The 14,562-nt window shown below is 40.6% G+C and overlaps 1 protein-coding gene across 4 annotated transcripts in view; it reads left to right on the forward strand.

Annotated features, from left to right (window-relative positions):
- The window catches only part of usp20 (ubiquitin specific peptidase 20), a 77,364-nt gene extending 66,126 nt beyond the window's left edge, over positions 1 to 11,238 (forward strand). For 3 of the 4 annotated variants that reach the window (XM_068012182.1, XM_068012183.1, XM_068012185.1), the window contains 4 exons: positions 845 to 947; positions 1,614 to 1,682; positions 1,903 to 2,094; positions 6,476 to 11,238. In XM_068012182.1, coding sequence (XP_067868283.1) covers positions 845 to 947; positions 1,614 to 1,682; positions 1,903 to 2,060 — 330 coding nt within the window. In that variant the 3' untranslated portion in view covers positions 2,061 to 2,094; positions 6,476 to 11,238. Of the gene's footprint in view, positions 1 to 844; positions 948 to 1,613; positions 1,683 to 1,902; positions 2,095 to 6,475 lie in introns of those variants that run through there. The other variant, XM_068012184.1, reaches the window with a different exon arrangement.
- The last annotated feature ends 3,324 nt before the right edge of the window (positions 11,239 to 14,562 follow it).

Here is a 14,562-nt window from a genome sequence, read left to right on the forward strand (position 1 = left end):
GAGCGTAACTATGGTTTTTTGCTCCTCTTTCACCTTTCTGACTTCCACTTTCCTTGCTGGGACTGCAGCTTTTCTTACTTGAATACTCATGGTTTACAAAATCTGCTTGACTAAATTTATTATGTTAAAGTAGCAAAGTTGGGAAGTAAACCAACAGCAGAACATAAGGTCGGAAAAGAAGTTACTTGAAATATCCTACATAGAATCACAGAACAATACAGCCATTTGGCCCATTGTGCCTGTACTGAAAGAGCTACTCAATTCTTCCCACTCTTTTCCCCATACCCCATAGAATTGTAGAAAAATACATGAACTTGACTGGTTAACTTGTCACTGAGCTTTACTGGTCAGGCAGTTAGTGCGCAATGTATGATTCAGCTGAGAAAATATCGCTGGTGGTTCTGCCTTTTTTAAAGGGGCCACACTGGTCTACATGGTTTCTTATTTTTAGGAACTATGGGGAGGCAAAATGTGTCGCTGCACCGAGCCATGGGATGCTAAAATGCAGGTTTGCGCCCATGCGTTCTTAGTATCAGCTGAGCTGTCAAGGCACAGTGGAGACCAGAAGCAAGCCAACACCCCCAGCCCCCACCACATTTAGCAAAAGGAAAACCATAGGATGTGGTCCCAAATCGCCCTTGTACAGCTGGATGCAATTGGTTTGGTACCATGTTATTTGCCTGTACTCTTGGGAAGGAGAGCTGTGCGGGATGTCTTGGGAAGAGAAAAGTTGAGTAAAACTATCTCATTTCTGTCGGTATTAAAATACCTAAATCTATGGGCTTACATAAACCAAATAACTTCAAACTCTTTGTGACACCCCTACTGATTATTTTCCATACAGCTAAACAAAGCGTTCCAGGCTGAGGAGTCTCCCAGTGTTATTTACTGCATAAGCATGCAATGGTTCCGTGAGTGGGAAGGTTTTGTTAAAGGCAAAGATAATGGTAAGAAACAGTGGGTAGAAAATGTTTCAGTTAGAAGTAGATGGTGTTTTCTCTGAACTCCAGTCGTATGTAATCGTTGGAACTGAAGCTAGAACTTAACATTTTTTTTCTGGACTCTTAAATAATACAAGAAATTACCGCTATATATTTAGAACACCGATTTTAAAATCAATAAGGAGTCTAAAGTTCAACTCAATATTGTGCATATTTATAGGCAGTCCTGGGAACAAATGAATTACTAGATGAAAAGGACCAAAGTCCAGGTCATCTATCACAAAAGTAAAATGATGCGGGTGCTGGAAATCTGAAATAAAAACAGAAAATTAATTATGATCACAAAAATATTATTAAATGGCTTGATATTCCCCCCCCCCTCCCCCCCACCCCCGCCTTGGAGAATGAGAGTAATGTTTAGGATTTCTTAAAGCATGGGATCAACAGATGGGAGGTGTGGGGGGGGGGAATGGGTGGAGTTCACAATAGAATAATGCATGAATTCTGGATGGAGTGCATTTGGTGGACTGAATGGCCTTTTCTGACTCTGGATTTTGTTCTAGTTGCTTTAAGTGTATAATCCCCTGGAACTGAGAAAACCTGAAGTGTATATGTTGGAAACAGCCAAGTTATCTTTCCCTGAATGTGTTTAATTTTCTTTTCGTCTCCCAGAACCTCCAGGTCCAATAGACAACAGCAAAATTGCAGTCATTAAAAGTGGCCATGTCCAACTTAAACAAGGTATGGATTTGTGTAGTTCTATAAGTTTTATATAGTTGGACTTTAAGCAGTAAAACTGTAATCAGCTGGCGTGAATTTCTTTTCTCCAAATAAATACACTGTGGAAAAGGAGGGAATAATAGTGGCAGTGGAGACCAAAACTAGTGGCAGACCTGTGGTGTTGAACCAGATTCTCTTGTCAAATTTTTGCTCATCTTGTTTACTTTGCTTCAATGACTAGGCGCAGATTATGGCCAGATATCTGAGGAGACCTGGAACTATCTGTTTACTATCTACGGCGGCGGGCCAGAAATTGCCATGCGGCAGAATGTTGTTCAAGCTGACTTGGACAGCCCACAGGGAGAGCGGAAAATTGAAGCAGAAACTCGAGCCGTGTGACTGCAGAGATGCCAAAAATCAAGTTGGTTGAAAGGTACATTTGTATAGGAGGAGACAAAATACTGAGTATAGGAGCAAGGATGTCTTACTGCAGTTATACAGGGCCTTGGTGAGATCACATCTGGAGTATTTTGTGCAGTTTTGTCGTCTTATCTGAGGAACGATGTTCTTTCTATGGAGGCAGTGCAAAGAAGATTTACTCGGCTGATTCCTGGGATGGCAGGATTGACGTATAAGGAGAGATTGGGTCGACTAGGCCTATATTTACTAGAGTTTAGAAGCCTGGGAGGGGATCTCATAGAAACCTATAAAATTCTAACAGGATTAGACAGACTAGATGCAGGGAGGATGTTCCCGATGGCTGGGGAGTCCAAAACCAGGGGCCACAGTCTCAGGGTATGGAGTATGCCATTTAGAACTGAGATGAGGAGAAATTTCTTCACTCAGAGGGTGGTGAACCTGTGGAATTCTCTACTGCAGAAGGCAGTGGAGGCCAAGTCATTAAATATATTCAAGAAGGAGATACATATATTTCTTAATGCCAAAGGGAGCAAGGGATATGGGGAGAAAGCGGAAACAGGGTGTTGAATTAGATGATCAACCATGATCTTTTTTGAATGGCGGAGCAGGCCCAAAAGGCTGAATGGCCTACTCCTGCTATTTTTCTATTAACTCCCTCACAGAGCTAAGGTGGATAGATAGTTAAAATACAGTTCAGTCATGATCTAATTGAATGGTGTAATAGGTTTGAGGGGCTGAATGATCTACTCCTGTTCCTGTGTTCTCAGCATAGATGCAAAAAGTTTACAAATTTTAGAAAACTTTTAATCCCAAGCATGGACCAAGTCAACAACAACATCCTACATTAATATAGTGCCTTTAATATAGTAAAAAGGCCTTAGGCACTTTAAAGGAGGATTATCAAACAAAATTTGCCAGATTAGAAATATTAGGACAGGTGACCAAAAGCTGGGTCAAAGAGGTAGGTTTTAAGGAGTGGCTTAAAGGAGGAATTTCCAGAGCTTTAAGGTCTAGGCATCTGACGGCACAGCCACCAATGGTGAAGCGATTAAAATCAGGAATGCACAAGAGACCAGAATCGCTGTAGTACAGAGGGTGGTCATCCTAGAGGAGGTTACAGAGATAGGGAGATGCAACGTCATGAAGGGATTTGGAAACAAGGGTGACAATTTTAAAATTGAGACATTGCTGGACTGGGAGCCAGTGTAGGTCAGCACAGATGCTGCCTCACTTGCTGGGTGTTTCCAGCATTTTCTGTTTTTATTTCAGATTTCCAGCATCTGTAGTATTTTGCTTTTGTATTAATGGAATGGAAGATACAAGGCCAGCCAGGAGAGCAGTGGAGTAGTCAAGTCTAGAGGTCGCAAAAGCAGTCCCTATTTACTTTCCCTGCATTATTTAGAAAATTGAATTCCTGCTTACTCGCTCACTATAACGTACCTGAGATTCTGTACCAGAAACTCATGAGACACCACATGTTTGCTGACAAATTCTCTAATCTTTTGTTCTTTATCTGGTGTTAAGTTGGAGCCCAATAATTCTAAGTGCAGATGTAAAGTATAGATCTATAGAGTCTATATGCTTTCCCAAAAGCAGCTTGATATAGAGAAAATAAGAGTGAGTTATTTTAGAATGTTCCTACACAATTGCACCTGTCCAGCTCACTGAACAGCAATGTTGTCACAAGATCCTTGTCCATTGCTAGCTATGGAATGGAGTATGGCATTTACATAGAATTCACAACACCAAAACATGCCTTTCGGCCCAACTATTATGTGCCAGTTGTTACGATCAGGTGAGAAAGGTGTCTAGGGGTCCCTTTTCATCTTCACCTGGTCTTATTGTACCAGGGTTTCATTTTTAAACACTGTGTTTTGAGCTTCCCCTTGGTGAATCCTTGTTCACTGCTTTCCAGTTATAAGGCAAAGAAATGAGCACAAACAGGCTTCTGTAGGTTTAAAGAAGAAAAGTGAAATTTATTAAAACTTAAACTTAAACTCTAATTTGGTTAATGCCTACGGATACGCACCGCGCCCCACACTAGCATGCATATGCGATATGCACATGCAAATAGAGACAGAAAAGAGCAGAGGAAAAATAAAGTAGAGAGGTTTGAGGCAATATCAAAAGATTTTCTTGTTACTGTGCTTCGAGCTCACTGTAGTCCTTTTGTAGGTAGTCTTGCTTTTCGTTGGGGCCCAGTATTGTTCTTAAACCTTGTTCACTGTAGGAGAACGAGATGCGAGCAGACAGGAGAGAGATGTTTTCAGTCCAGGAGCAAACAGCTTTCCCAGTTTTAAAACTCTATGGCAAGTTCAAATTCAGAAAACTCCCAACTGCCAATTAGTCATGTGACTAAACTGGTCTCACCAGGTCTTCTGTGTATTGGGGAAACAGGGACTGGGTCCTTTGTTCCAACACTGTCTGCTAGTATGCAAAAAAAAAAAGTCTTTCCAGCGAGGGGCTTGACAATTCCTTGTGATAGGCCCTATTTTCTTCCCAGCAGCAATTTTAAGTTTTAATGTTCATGTGGTGAAATGTCAGATTTAAAACTAAATTGATCTAGTATCAACTGCTGCTTGTGGAAGAGAGTTCCAAACTTCTACCACTCTGTGTGCAGAAGTATTTCCTAACTTCACTCCTGAAAGGTCTGGCTCAAATGTTTAGACTATGCCCCCAGCACTAGATTCTTCAACCAGTGAAAATAGTTTCTCTCTATCTACCCTATCAGTTCCAATTAATATCTTGAAAATTTCGATCAAAGCACCTCTTAATCTCCCAAATTCCAGGGAATACAACCCTCATTGTGAGGTGAAGCATCTTGGCAGAATGGATAGGGAGAAGCAATATATACTTAATAGCACAGTTCCAAAGAGTGTGTAGGGACAGAGGGACCTGGGGATTCATGTGCATCGATCTTTGAAGATGGCAGGACATATTGAGTGAGTAGTTAGCAAAAGGTATGGGATCTTGAGCTTCTTAAATAGTGGTATGGAGTACAAAAGCAGGGAGGTTATACCGAACCTTCACGAAGCTCTGGTAGGGTCACAGCTGGAGTATTGCATCCAGTTCTGATCACCACACTTTAGGAAGGACGTGAGGGTCCTTGAGAAGTTGCAGAGGAGATTTACCAGAATAGTTCCAAGGATGAGGGAATTTAGCTACAAGATTAAGTTGGAGAAACTGGGTTGTTCTCCTTGGAGCAAAGGAGGTTGAGTGCAGATCTGATCGAGGTGTCCATGATTATGACAGGTTTAGATATGGTAGACAAAGAAAACTTGTTCCCATGAGCTGATGGTACAAGAATTAGGAGCACAGATTTAAAGTTTTGGGTAAGAGATACAGGGAATGAGAGGAAGAACTTTTCATGCAGCAAGTGGTAATGTCCTGGAACTCACTACTATGAGGGTAGTGGAGGCAGAGATGATCAATGATTTCAAAAGAAAACTAGATAGGCACTTGAGGGAAATAAACTTACAGGGCTACGGGGACAAAGCGGGGGAATGGGACTGACTTAGGGCGGCGCAGTGGTTAGCACTGCAGCCTCACAGCTTCAGCGACCCGGGTTCAGTTCTGGGTACTGCCTGTGCGGAGTTTGCAAGTTCTCCCTGTGACTGCGTGGGTTTCCGTCGGGTGCTCCGGTTTCCTCCCACAGCCAAAGACTTGCAGGTTGATAGGTAATAGGAGAATTGTGGGGATATGAGAGGGAATATGGGATTAATGTAGGATTAGTATAAATGGGCGGTTGATGGTCGGCACAGACTCGGTGGGCCGAAGGGCCTGTTTCAGTGCTGTATTTCTCTATGAATCTATGAAATAATGTGTGCCTCATTCTTGGCAGGTGGGGGCCTGCATGACACTGTGTTCACGCTTCACACGAGCCTCCTCCCACCCTACTTCATCTAACTGTAGAAGAAAAGCAGAAAATTCTGAGAATACTCGGTGAATCAGGCAGCACCTGTGGAGAGAGCGCAAAGTTAACGTTTCAGATCGATGCTCATATTTTTGATCTGTAGATCAGGGAAGCAGGACATTGCTGTGCATACTTTACACCTTCTGTCTTAGAATTATCGAGTTTCAATTTAACATAGATGCTGCCTGACCTGCTGAGTATTTTTTATTTTAGATTTCCAGCTTCTGCTTTTGTTCATCTAACTTTATCTGGATTGCCTTCTATTCCACTCTGCCTCATTTTTTATCTACACCTATGCTATTCACCTCGACTACTCCCTGTGGTAGCACGTTCCACATGCCAACTACTCTGGATAAAGAAGTTTGATGGGGGAAAAATACAACTGATGAAAATATAAAATTGAGGTGGTTAGCATGGAAATACTGATGCAGTTGTTTAATGTTAATAAGACTAACGATGGATAATCCTCTTTGTTTTGCAGGCTATGTTTCTAAGCTCAAGGATGTGAACACTGCAGTGTTTGCACCTGTGATGAATCTACATGAGCACTTTGTAATTTAACTGTAGAAATTGTCATTTTTAAAATATTTTATTCTGACTAAATGTACGGCTAGAAAAAAGTGCGTGGCATTATACATTGTATAGTAGAAAGTGCTCTTGAAACACTAATATTTGCATAAGTCTGACTATATTTCTTTAGAGTCCACAATTCTGTCTGTCCAATGTATAGCTATAAAACGGTAAGTTGTTCTACCAAGCAGGTCTGTCATTTATGTATCTTAACGATTCAAGCCTGTGATGCAGACCTGTGATATCACTATGATACTCGCACCACAAAGCTGTAATGGTGTTAAGCCCGATGGGTTAAATGAAGCCTTCACAAGAAGGCTTTTGTAGAGAATGTTTTCCCCAGTGGTTTGGGTGGTGATTTTACAGTGGGGAAAATGTAAAGTTGGAAGCAAAGCAGCAGTAGCTGACTCCACTCTCTGTGAAATGGCACAAACTGTGCTTGTTGAGGTCAGAGACATATTCCTTTCCGCTTCCCTGAGACCTTAATGAGCTTCATGTGATTTGATGCCAGAAGATTTGCTACTGAAAAGCATCATTTTTGGCTTTTCTGTAGAAATAATAGATGAATTTGCCTTTTAAACGTCAGCTGGGCGCACTAGTCAGTGCTGTTGCAAATGTTGCTTTTTTCCCAATGTAGTCAATGCAGCAGGTGATGGGTCTCCTCAGCATACGTGCAAATATAAATTTTGTCATGGTATTCCCATGCTCATTATTCTCCCTTCCTGTGGATAATTTCCCAACTTGGGGGTCAGGCAGGTTTTTGAGAATCACTTTATGACCGGGTATTAGGTTTGTAAGCAGATTAGCTTGTTCTATTTTTTTTTTCCACATTTTTCTTAATGTAAACTTGTGTATGGTCTAACGGTCCTGGACAGATGACCCAGAGAAGATCAGGAATTCACCAAAGCAGGAACTGAGAAGGGACTCACTATTTTAATTTGCTTTGCCATTGGCATTATCAGTGTGCAGTCTTGATTTTGTGCCAAAAGTTTGAAAATATGCACTGGTGGGGGGCACCCTCAATTTAAATTAGCTTCAAAATCCTGCCTGAAGGAGTAGTTAGCAAGAAACCACAGTGGTACACCTCTGATTAATCCACAGGAGCAGCCATGTTTGGAATGAGCACTAGTCTTGAGGATAGAATCCAGAATGAGTGGGAGGACTCCCACCAGATTAGATGAATAGAAAACTGTAATAATCTGCTACATCCCAACATACAAATGTTAAAACAAAATAGTTGTATGGCTGGGAATAAGAACATACGAAATAGGAGCAGATGTAGGCCATTCAATAAAATCATGGCTGATCTACCTCAAATCCGCCTTCCTGCACTGTCCCCATATTCCTTAATTGCCTTTAGTATCCAAAAATCTATTGATCTCTGTTTTGAATATGTTGAACAACTGAGCATCCACAGTCCTCTGGGGTAATGAATTCCAGAGATGGCAGCCACGAACTAAGATGAGAAATTTTTTCACTCAGAAGGGTGTGAATCCTTGGAATTCTCTATCCCGTATGGGAATAGGGCAGGAAAGTAAAGTTGAGGCAGAAGGTCAGCCATGATCCAATTGAATGGCGAAGTAGGCTGAAGGGGTCATTTAAACAACTGCTTCGATTTCGTATGTTCCTCCTGACATGCACGTTGGTGCGTGCAGGTGGGAGTCCTTACTTTGTCTTAAACTTTCATTGGAATCTACAGTCATCAAGGAAGTCTGTCATCATGGGGATATCAGACATTGCTGCTGGAAAAATTTGCATATTTAAACATATTTTACCAAATAGGCTGTGTAGTCTCGTCTTGATTCAGTTATTTAATTCAAATTAGCTGATAATTCAAGCATTAAATTCCTGCTTTGCATAATTCAACTTATTGGATGAATCATTTTATACGACTTTGAGTTATCAAACTAAATTGCTAAATTGTAGAAGCTAGTGAATGTTAGTGAGAATTCAGAATTTGATGGCATATAGATAATTGCCCCTCATGGACCACAGCCTTATGTCACACCAGTTCAAGACTTCATTAACTCATCAACCACATGTAAGATTTTCAATGGTAGAGTTATGGGGAGAGTGCAGTAGAGTGTTTAAATTTTTCTTTAGATGCTGTAAATCTCGTAACCTTAACAAAAAAAAAACGAACTTCCTCTTCAATTGGAAGTTAAAAATCCTAACATTTGATTGCACATTTTTTGAGATTGGTGTTTAGATTGTCATGGCCTAATCTGATCTGAGATCTGTCTGTCAGAAAATATTTGGGTTGAAGTGGAATTCACAGTTCTGTTCAGCACAGTGCTGTTGTGTTAAAATTTCTGCTGCATGCTACTGATGGTGAGAGATGCTTAGTGCCCACACCCCAGAGCAGAAATTGGATACAGCAGCATTTTGCAGTAACACTGTGTTCTATTTTTGCAGTATTGTACCCGGCTTTAGACTTATTCTCTCTGCAGGCCCAGATCTATCTACTTTCAAGCCACCTTCCCTGACAAAAATCAGATCCTGGATCTCAAACAAGTGAAATTTCTATCTAGGCAGTTAAGTAAAATGTAGGTAGAGCTGATGAGCACAAAATTTGTTTGTAATTTGGTTGCATAACAAGATAGGTGCAGTGTTTTTAATAATCTGTAAAAGTTGGTTTCATTCACACATTCATTTGAATAATTAGATAATAGAATTTTGTACCTCATAGTTTGTCAATTTAGGATCATTAAAAGTTTGGTAACTGACACTATCCCTGTTTTGCTGTATGAAGGTCTGCGTTAGAGGTTCAGTTTGTTGCCCACTTTTCTGCATGCTCAAAATGACCTGGAGTGCAGGGCGATGAATTTTTTTTCATTTTGTATAGAGGGGATGAGAAATAATGGGCATAAATTGTAGATGCTTGTACAGTAAGTTTGAATTTGTAGAGTAAGAGAATGCTAAAGAAATGTTAGGCCTCTGATGAAATGCAGTGTTAAATAGATGGTAAGTTGCCTGACCCACCTCCCCTGACCCCCTGCCTGGCCACATGTTTCACTTCAAATATAGTACGTCCTGATACCTAGTGGCCGCTTTCAAAACAAATTTAATTGAGTGAATAAAATATTCTTGATCTGGGTGCCACTTTATTTTTTTCTCCAAAGCAGATCTTCATCATAATGTTGCTGCTAATGTCCAGTTGTGAAACAGCCTCAACATTTTAACCTGTGAAAGCTGCAATATTTTACCACAGTTTAATTATTAAACGATTTTTCTTGAGTGACCATCTCTTTCTCTCTCCCTCCACTCCATGAAAGGAAAATATTTGGTCCTGTTGTTTCCCTTAAAATAACTTTGTAAAAACATGTTTGCTTTCGAAAAGCAACTTATAAATTGAGTGAAATATTTTCCTAATGCACTTCCGATATTTTTCAACATCCTGTTCAAGTAACTTGATCCATGAGTTGAAAGATTGCAGTTTCTTGGTAGCATCCTGGTGTTGGGTGTAATTTCAGATTGTTGTCTTTATATAACAAAAATAAAGAACTTTACACATTCATTTTTTTATTGGAAGGTGCAGCAGGGTGGGGGGAGTGGGAGGTGGTGATGGGATATTGAGGCTGAAGAAGTTGGAAGTCCACCAAAATTTGTAACACATAGCAATGGGTTTCCCTTGGCATTGCTGTTAGTAGGCATTTGTGTGAGACACTGAAATAAGTGAATAGCAGCAAAGTGCTTTTGATTAGCTGAAACTTTTCCAAGATTGAGTCACAATAGCTTTTGCATTTTTAAGCTGCAGGCATGGTTAAAGTGTGAGGCATGCTGTATGTACGACTTTTAAAATACAGGAACAATGGAAGTTCACAAAACATGAGATCAGCCAGTGAACCTGTGGCAGAGAGAGGAACTAGTCTCAAGGCTTTAATTCAAGCTTAATCTAGGAGGTACAGGAACCAAATGACTGGTGCAAAACCTCCAAGGTTGATTTTTTTTCCCCCAATAAATCCATACTTATGTGGCAGTTTGACATGGAGTGAGGAGGGAAGAATATTTGGGCATATTAGTTGTGTTGCATTTTAAAATATTCTTTTGAGAATGAGCTGGCAAAGAGCAGTGCCCTAGAGATTGGTCTTGATATCAACAATGACTTATTTGGCTGCCTCGTGCTAATATTTCTATGATTCTATAACAGCACAATATTCACAGCTGTAACATACTTGGTGTATGTGCAGTTGCACAGGTGTTATATACTTTTAGGCTGGTATATGCAACCATAACTAGCATCCTGATTTAAGGTGTTTTGTGGACGCTATTCACCCTAGTCTACTGCCAGGTTATTTGTATTTCAGTGATGTTTCTAAGGAATAGTTCCTTCTGTTAAGCTGCTTTGTGAAAAGTCTTTTTTTTATTGCAAATGCATTTAAAAATATTTAAGAAAAAACATTGAGTGTGCAGATTATTTTTATAACTAAGTGTTTTGTTTTAAAAAGTACTTCCAACAGTATTGGTTGCTCAGATTTAAAGCATTCAATTTCAGAATCTAATTGAGGTGCTTAAAAGAATTCTATGGGGTAAATACAGGAAACTATTTCCCCTGTCAGGAATCCAGAACAAGGGGCAAAATCTTAAAATTGCAGCTAGGTCATTCCAGAGTGACATCAGGAAGCACTTTTTCACACAAAGGATGATGAAAATCTGGAACTCTGCCCCCCCCCCCCCCCCCCCCACCAAAAGAATGTGGATGCTAGGTCAGATTTTTTTTTGTTAGGTATGGGAGCCAAGGGGTATGGAGCAAAGACAGGTAAGTGGAGTTGAGATACAGATCAACCATACTCTGACAGAGACAGTTCGAGTGGCTGAATGGCATCCTCCTGTTCCTATGTTCTAAATCCCCAGTGTGTTACGTACCAGATCAGGACTGGGGAGTAGAGGAGTCATCTTCTATGATGGATGAGTCTTGGCCCTCAAGCAGTCTGGTTTAGTTAGTTTGTGGCATATTGCCATAGTTGGTGGATTGCATTGCAAAATGCTTGCAGGAACATTAAGGTAGTAAGGCATCAGTCACTTACCTTGGGAACTAGAGAATATTCCTGGATTCAAGGTTTGCCTTGTCTATGACACATGATACGTGGAGAGCCAAGATCTATCCCATGTTGTAGAGAATTGAGTGTTGGGTATTTTGTCCTACAAGCAAAATGTTCCCTCACCTCTGTTTTTCAGGATACCTCCATAATGTAATGGACTTTTGTTTTTATATATTTCCCTTCTGATGTCTTGAAATTTTATCAATGCATATAACTGATTTGTCCCCAATATGTGACTGAAGAAAAACACCTAAAAGTCTGTATAAAACTGTGCTGTAATGCTGCACCCTGTCGCTAAGATTTCAAAATGAACCAGTTTTGCTACTCTAGTTATAAGATGGAATGTGAATCACTTGCATTGGCTCGACTGCTGATTCAATGTCATAATGTGTTACCTTGATGCAGTTGTAAAGGTGAGATTAATCTGCTGTATCTTTATCTTGTGTCGCGACCGCAACTTGCACACTAAATTATTCTCACAGTTATACACTTAACGTGATGGGGCTTCATTATTGCTTCATAAGTAATACAGATCTGTTAAGTGCATAAGATACATAAATAAAGTGAAATAAATAGCATGAATAGTTTTCTTAAGTCCTTAATTCCATTGTACAGTTTGAGCTATTGTCAGCGTAATAGTTTAGTCAAGTTGTGAAGGTGAATTTAATTTATTTTTTATGTATTTTTAAAAAATGTTTATTGAGCTGCATCAGTTTCTCAAGTTCATTCACAGATATATTAGATATTCATAAAGGTTTGTGCAATCCATGCAGCGCTACTTAGCCTGCTGCAGGCTGGTGAAAGAATTAGTTTCGCTACATTAAATCCATCCACTCTGTTTAGCACACAAAGCAAAAAAATTCCCACAGCTCATTTCAATGGAAGCTGGTTCCGTGTAATTTCCACTTAACAGCACCATGTACAAAGCTAGAAAACAAGATTTTCGGAAAAATAAATGATGCTTTGTGTGACTAATCTGAAATTTCTCACACCGTTACATGTAATGAAATGGCTCATGAACTAGTTTTCACATGGCAAATATAGATCAGCTCATCAAAAGGTGGATTTCTGATGCACACAATTCAGTAACGACAAAGAACAGAAGAATTTCTGGAATGAGAAGATTTGCCCATCATTACAAGATGCAGACTGCTCTGCATGAATGCCCAATTCAGTATTGTATAAACTTTCAATGTGTAGCTGTCAAACAGAGCATAATGTTTTTGTACTAAAATATATTTATGAAAATACACAATGCTTCTGTTGCTGAAATCATGTCTCTTTGAAAATGCAATTGGTGTAACATGGGACCGGGTCAAGGTGTTCTGGCTGCAGTAGGGAACCCTCTTAATCTAATTGGAGATTGAACTTTCCCATTCTGGTGCTGAGCTGCTGTCCAAATGGGTCGACTGAAGCTAATGTCTCCAACTGCTTTGCATGTGAAGCTGCGTATATATGGATTAAATACAGATATGGTGATGGCGTCATGCTCCAGAACTGAAATGAGTACTGTGGATGCTTCATCGTGCAACACATTATTCAAATAAACACGAGTTAATTAAAGCAAACTCCAGTATGTGTTTAATAAGCGCAAAATACCGCGGATGCTGGAACTCTGAGATAAGAACAGAAAGTGCCGGAAATACTCAGGTCCCGCAGCATGTGTAGAGAGAAACAGATGATGGGTCAAAGACCTGAAACGTTAACTCTTTCTCTCGACACATGCTGCCAGACCTGCTGACGATTTCCAGTGTGTGTTTTTAGTTTTCTGCTTTAGTTTGTCAAAAAAGGAAGGGGGGTGGGGGGGGGGGTGTGGGTGCAGTTAGTGGTGTGGTGGTGGCTTGGGAGGTCTTCCTAGGGTCCTACCGTCCATTGTATATTACCTTGCCTTGTTAGTCCTCCCAAAGTGCATCACCTCACACTTCTCAGGATTAAATTCCATTTGCCACTGCACCGCCCATCTTACCAGCCCATCAATGCCATCCTGTAATCTAAGGCTTTCCTCCTCACTATTTATGACACCACCAATTTCCGTGTCATCTGCAAACTTACTGATCGTACCTCCTATATTCACATCTAAATCATTAATGTACGCTACAAACAGCAAGGGTCCCAGCACCGATCCCTGCGGTACACCACTGATCACAGGCTTCCATTGGCAAAAACAACCCTCAACCATCACCCTCTGCCTCCTGCCGCTAAGCCACTTTTGGATCCAATTTGCCAAATTGCCCTGGATGCCATGGGCTCTTACTTTCTTAAACAATCTCCCATATGGGACCTTATCAAAAGCCTTACTGAAGTCCATGTGGACTACATCAACTGCTTTACCCTCATCTACACATCTAGTCACCGCCTCGAAAAATTCAATCTAGTTTGTTAGACACGATCTCCCCCTGACAAAGCCATGCTGACTATCCCTGATTAATCCCTGTCTCTCCAAATGGAGATTAATCCTGCCCCTCAGAATTTTTTCTAATAGTTTCCCTACCACTGATGTTAGACTCACCAGCCTGTAATTACCTGGTTCATTCCTGCTACCCTTGAACAATGATACCACATTCACTGTCCTCCAGTCCTCTGGTACCTCTGCTGTGGCCAGAGAGGATTTGAAAATTTGTGTCAGAGCCCCTGCTATCTCCTCCCTTGCCTCACATAACAGCCTGGGATACATCTCATCTAGGCCTGGGGATTTATTCACTTTTAAGCCTGCTAAAACAGCTAATACTTTCTCCCTTTCAATGCCAATATGTTCAAGTATAGCACAACCTCCCTCCTTGATCTCTACACCTACACCATCCTTCTCCATAGTGAACACAGATCATTTAAAACCTCGCCTATATCCTCCTGCTCCACACACACATTGCCACTTTGGTCCCTAATCGGTCCTACTCTTTTTCTCTGGTTATCCTCTTGCCCTTAATATACTATAAAACGTCTTGGGATTTTCCTTTAT

Source organism: Heterodontus francisci, chromosome 32, assembly GCF_036365525.1.
Source record: "Heterodontus francisci isolate sHetFra1 chromosome 32, sHetFra1.hap1, whole genome shotgun sequence".
In the NCBI taxonomy this organism is placed as follows: Eukaryota; Metazoa; Chordata; class Chondrichthyes; order Heterodontiformes; family Heterodontidae; genus Heterodontus; species Heterodontus francisci.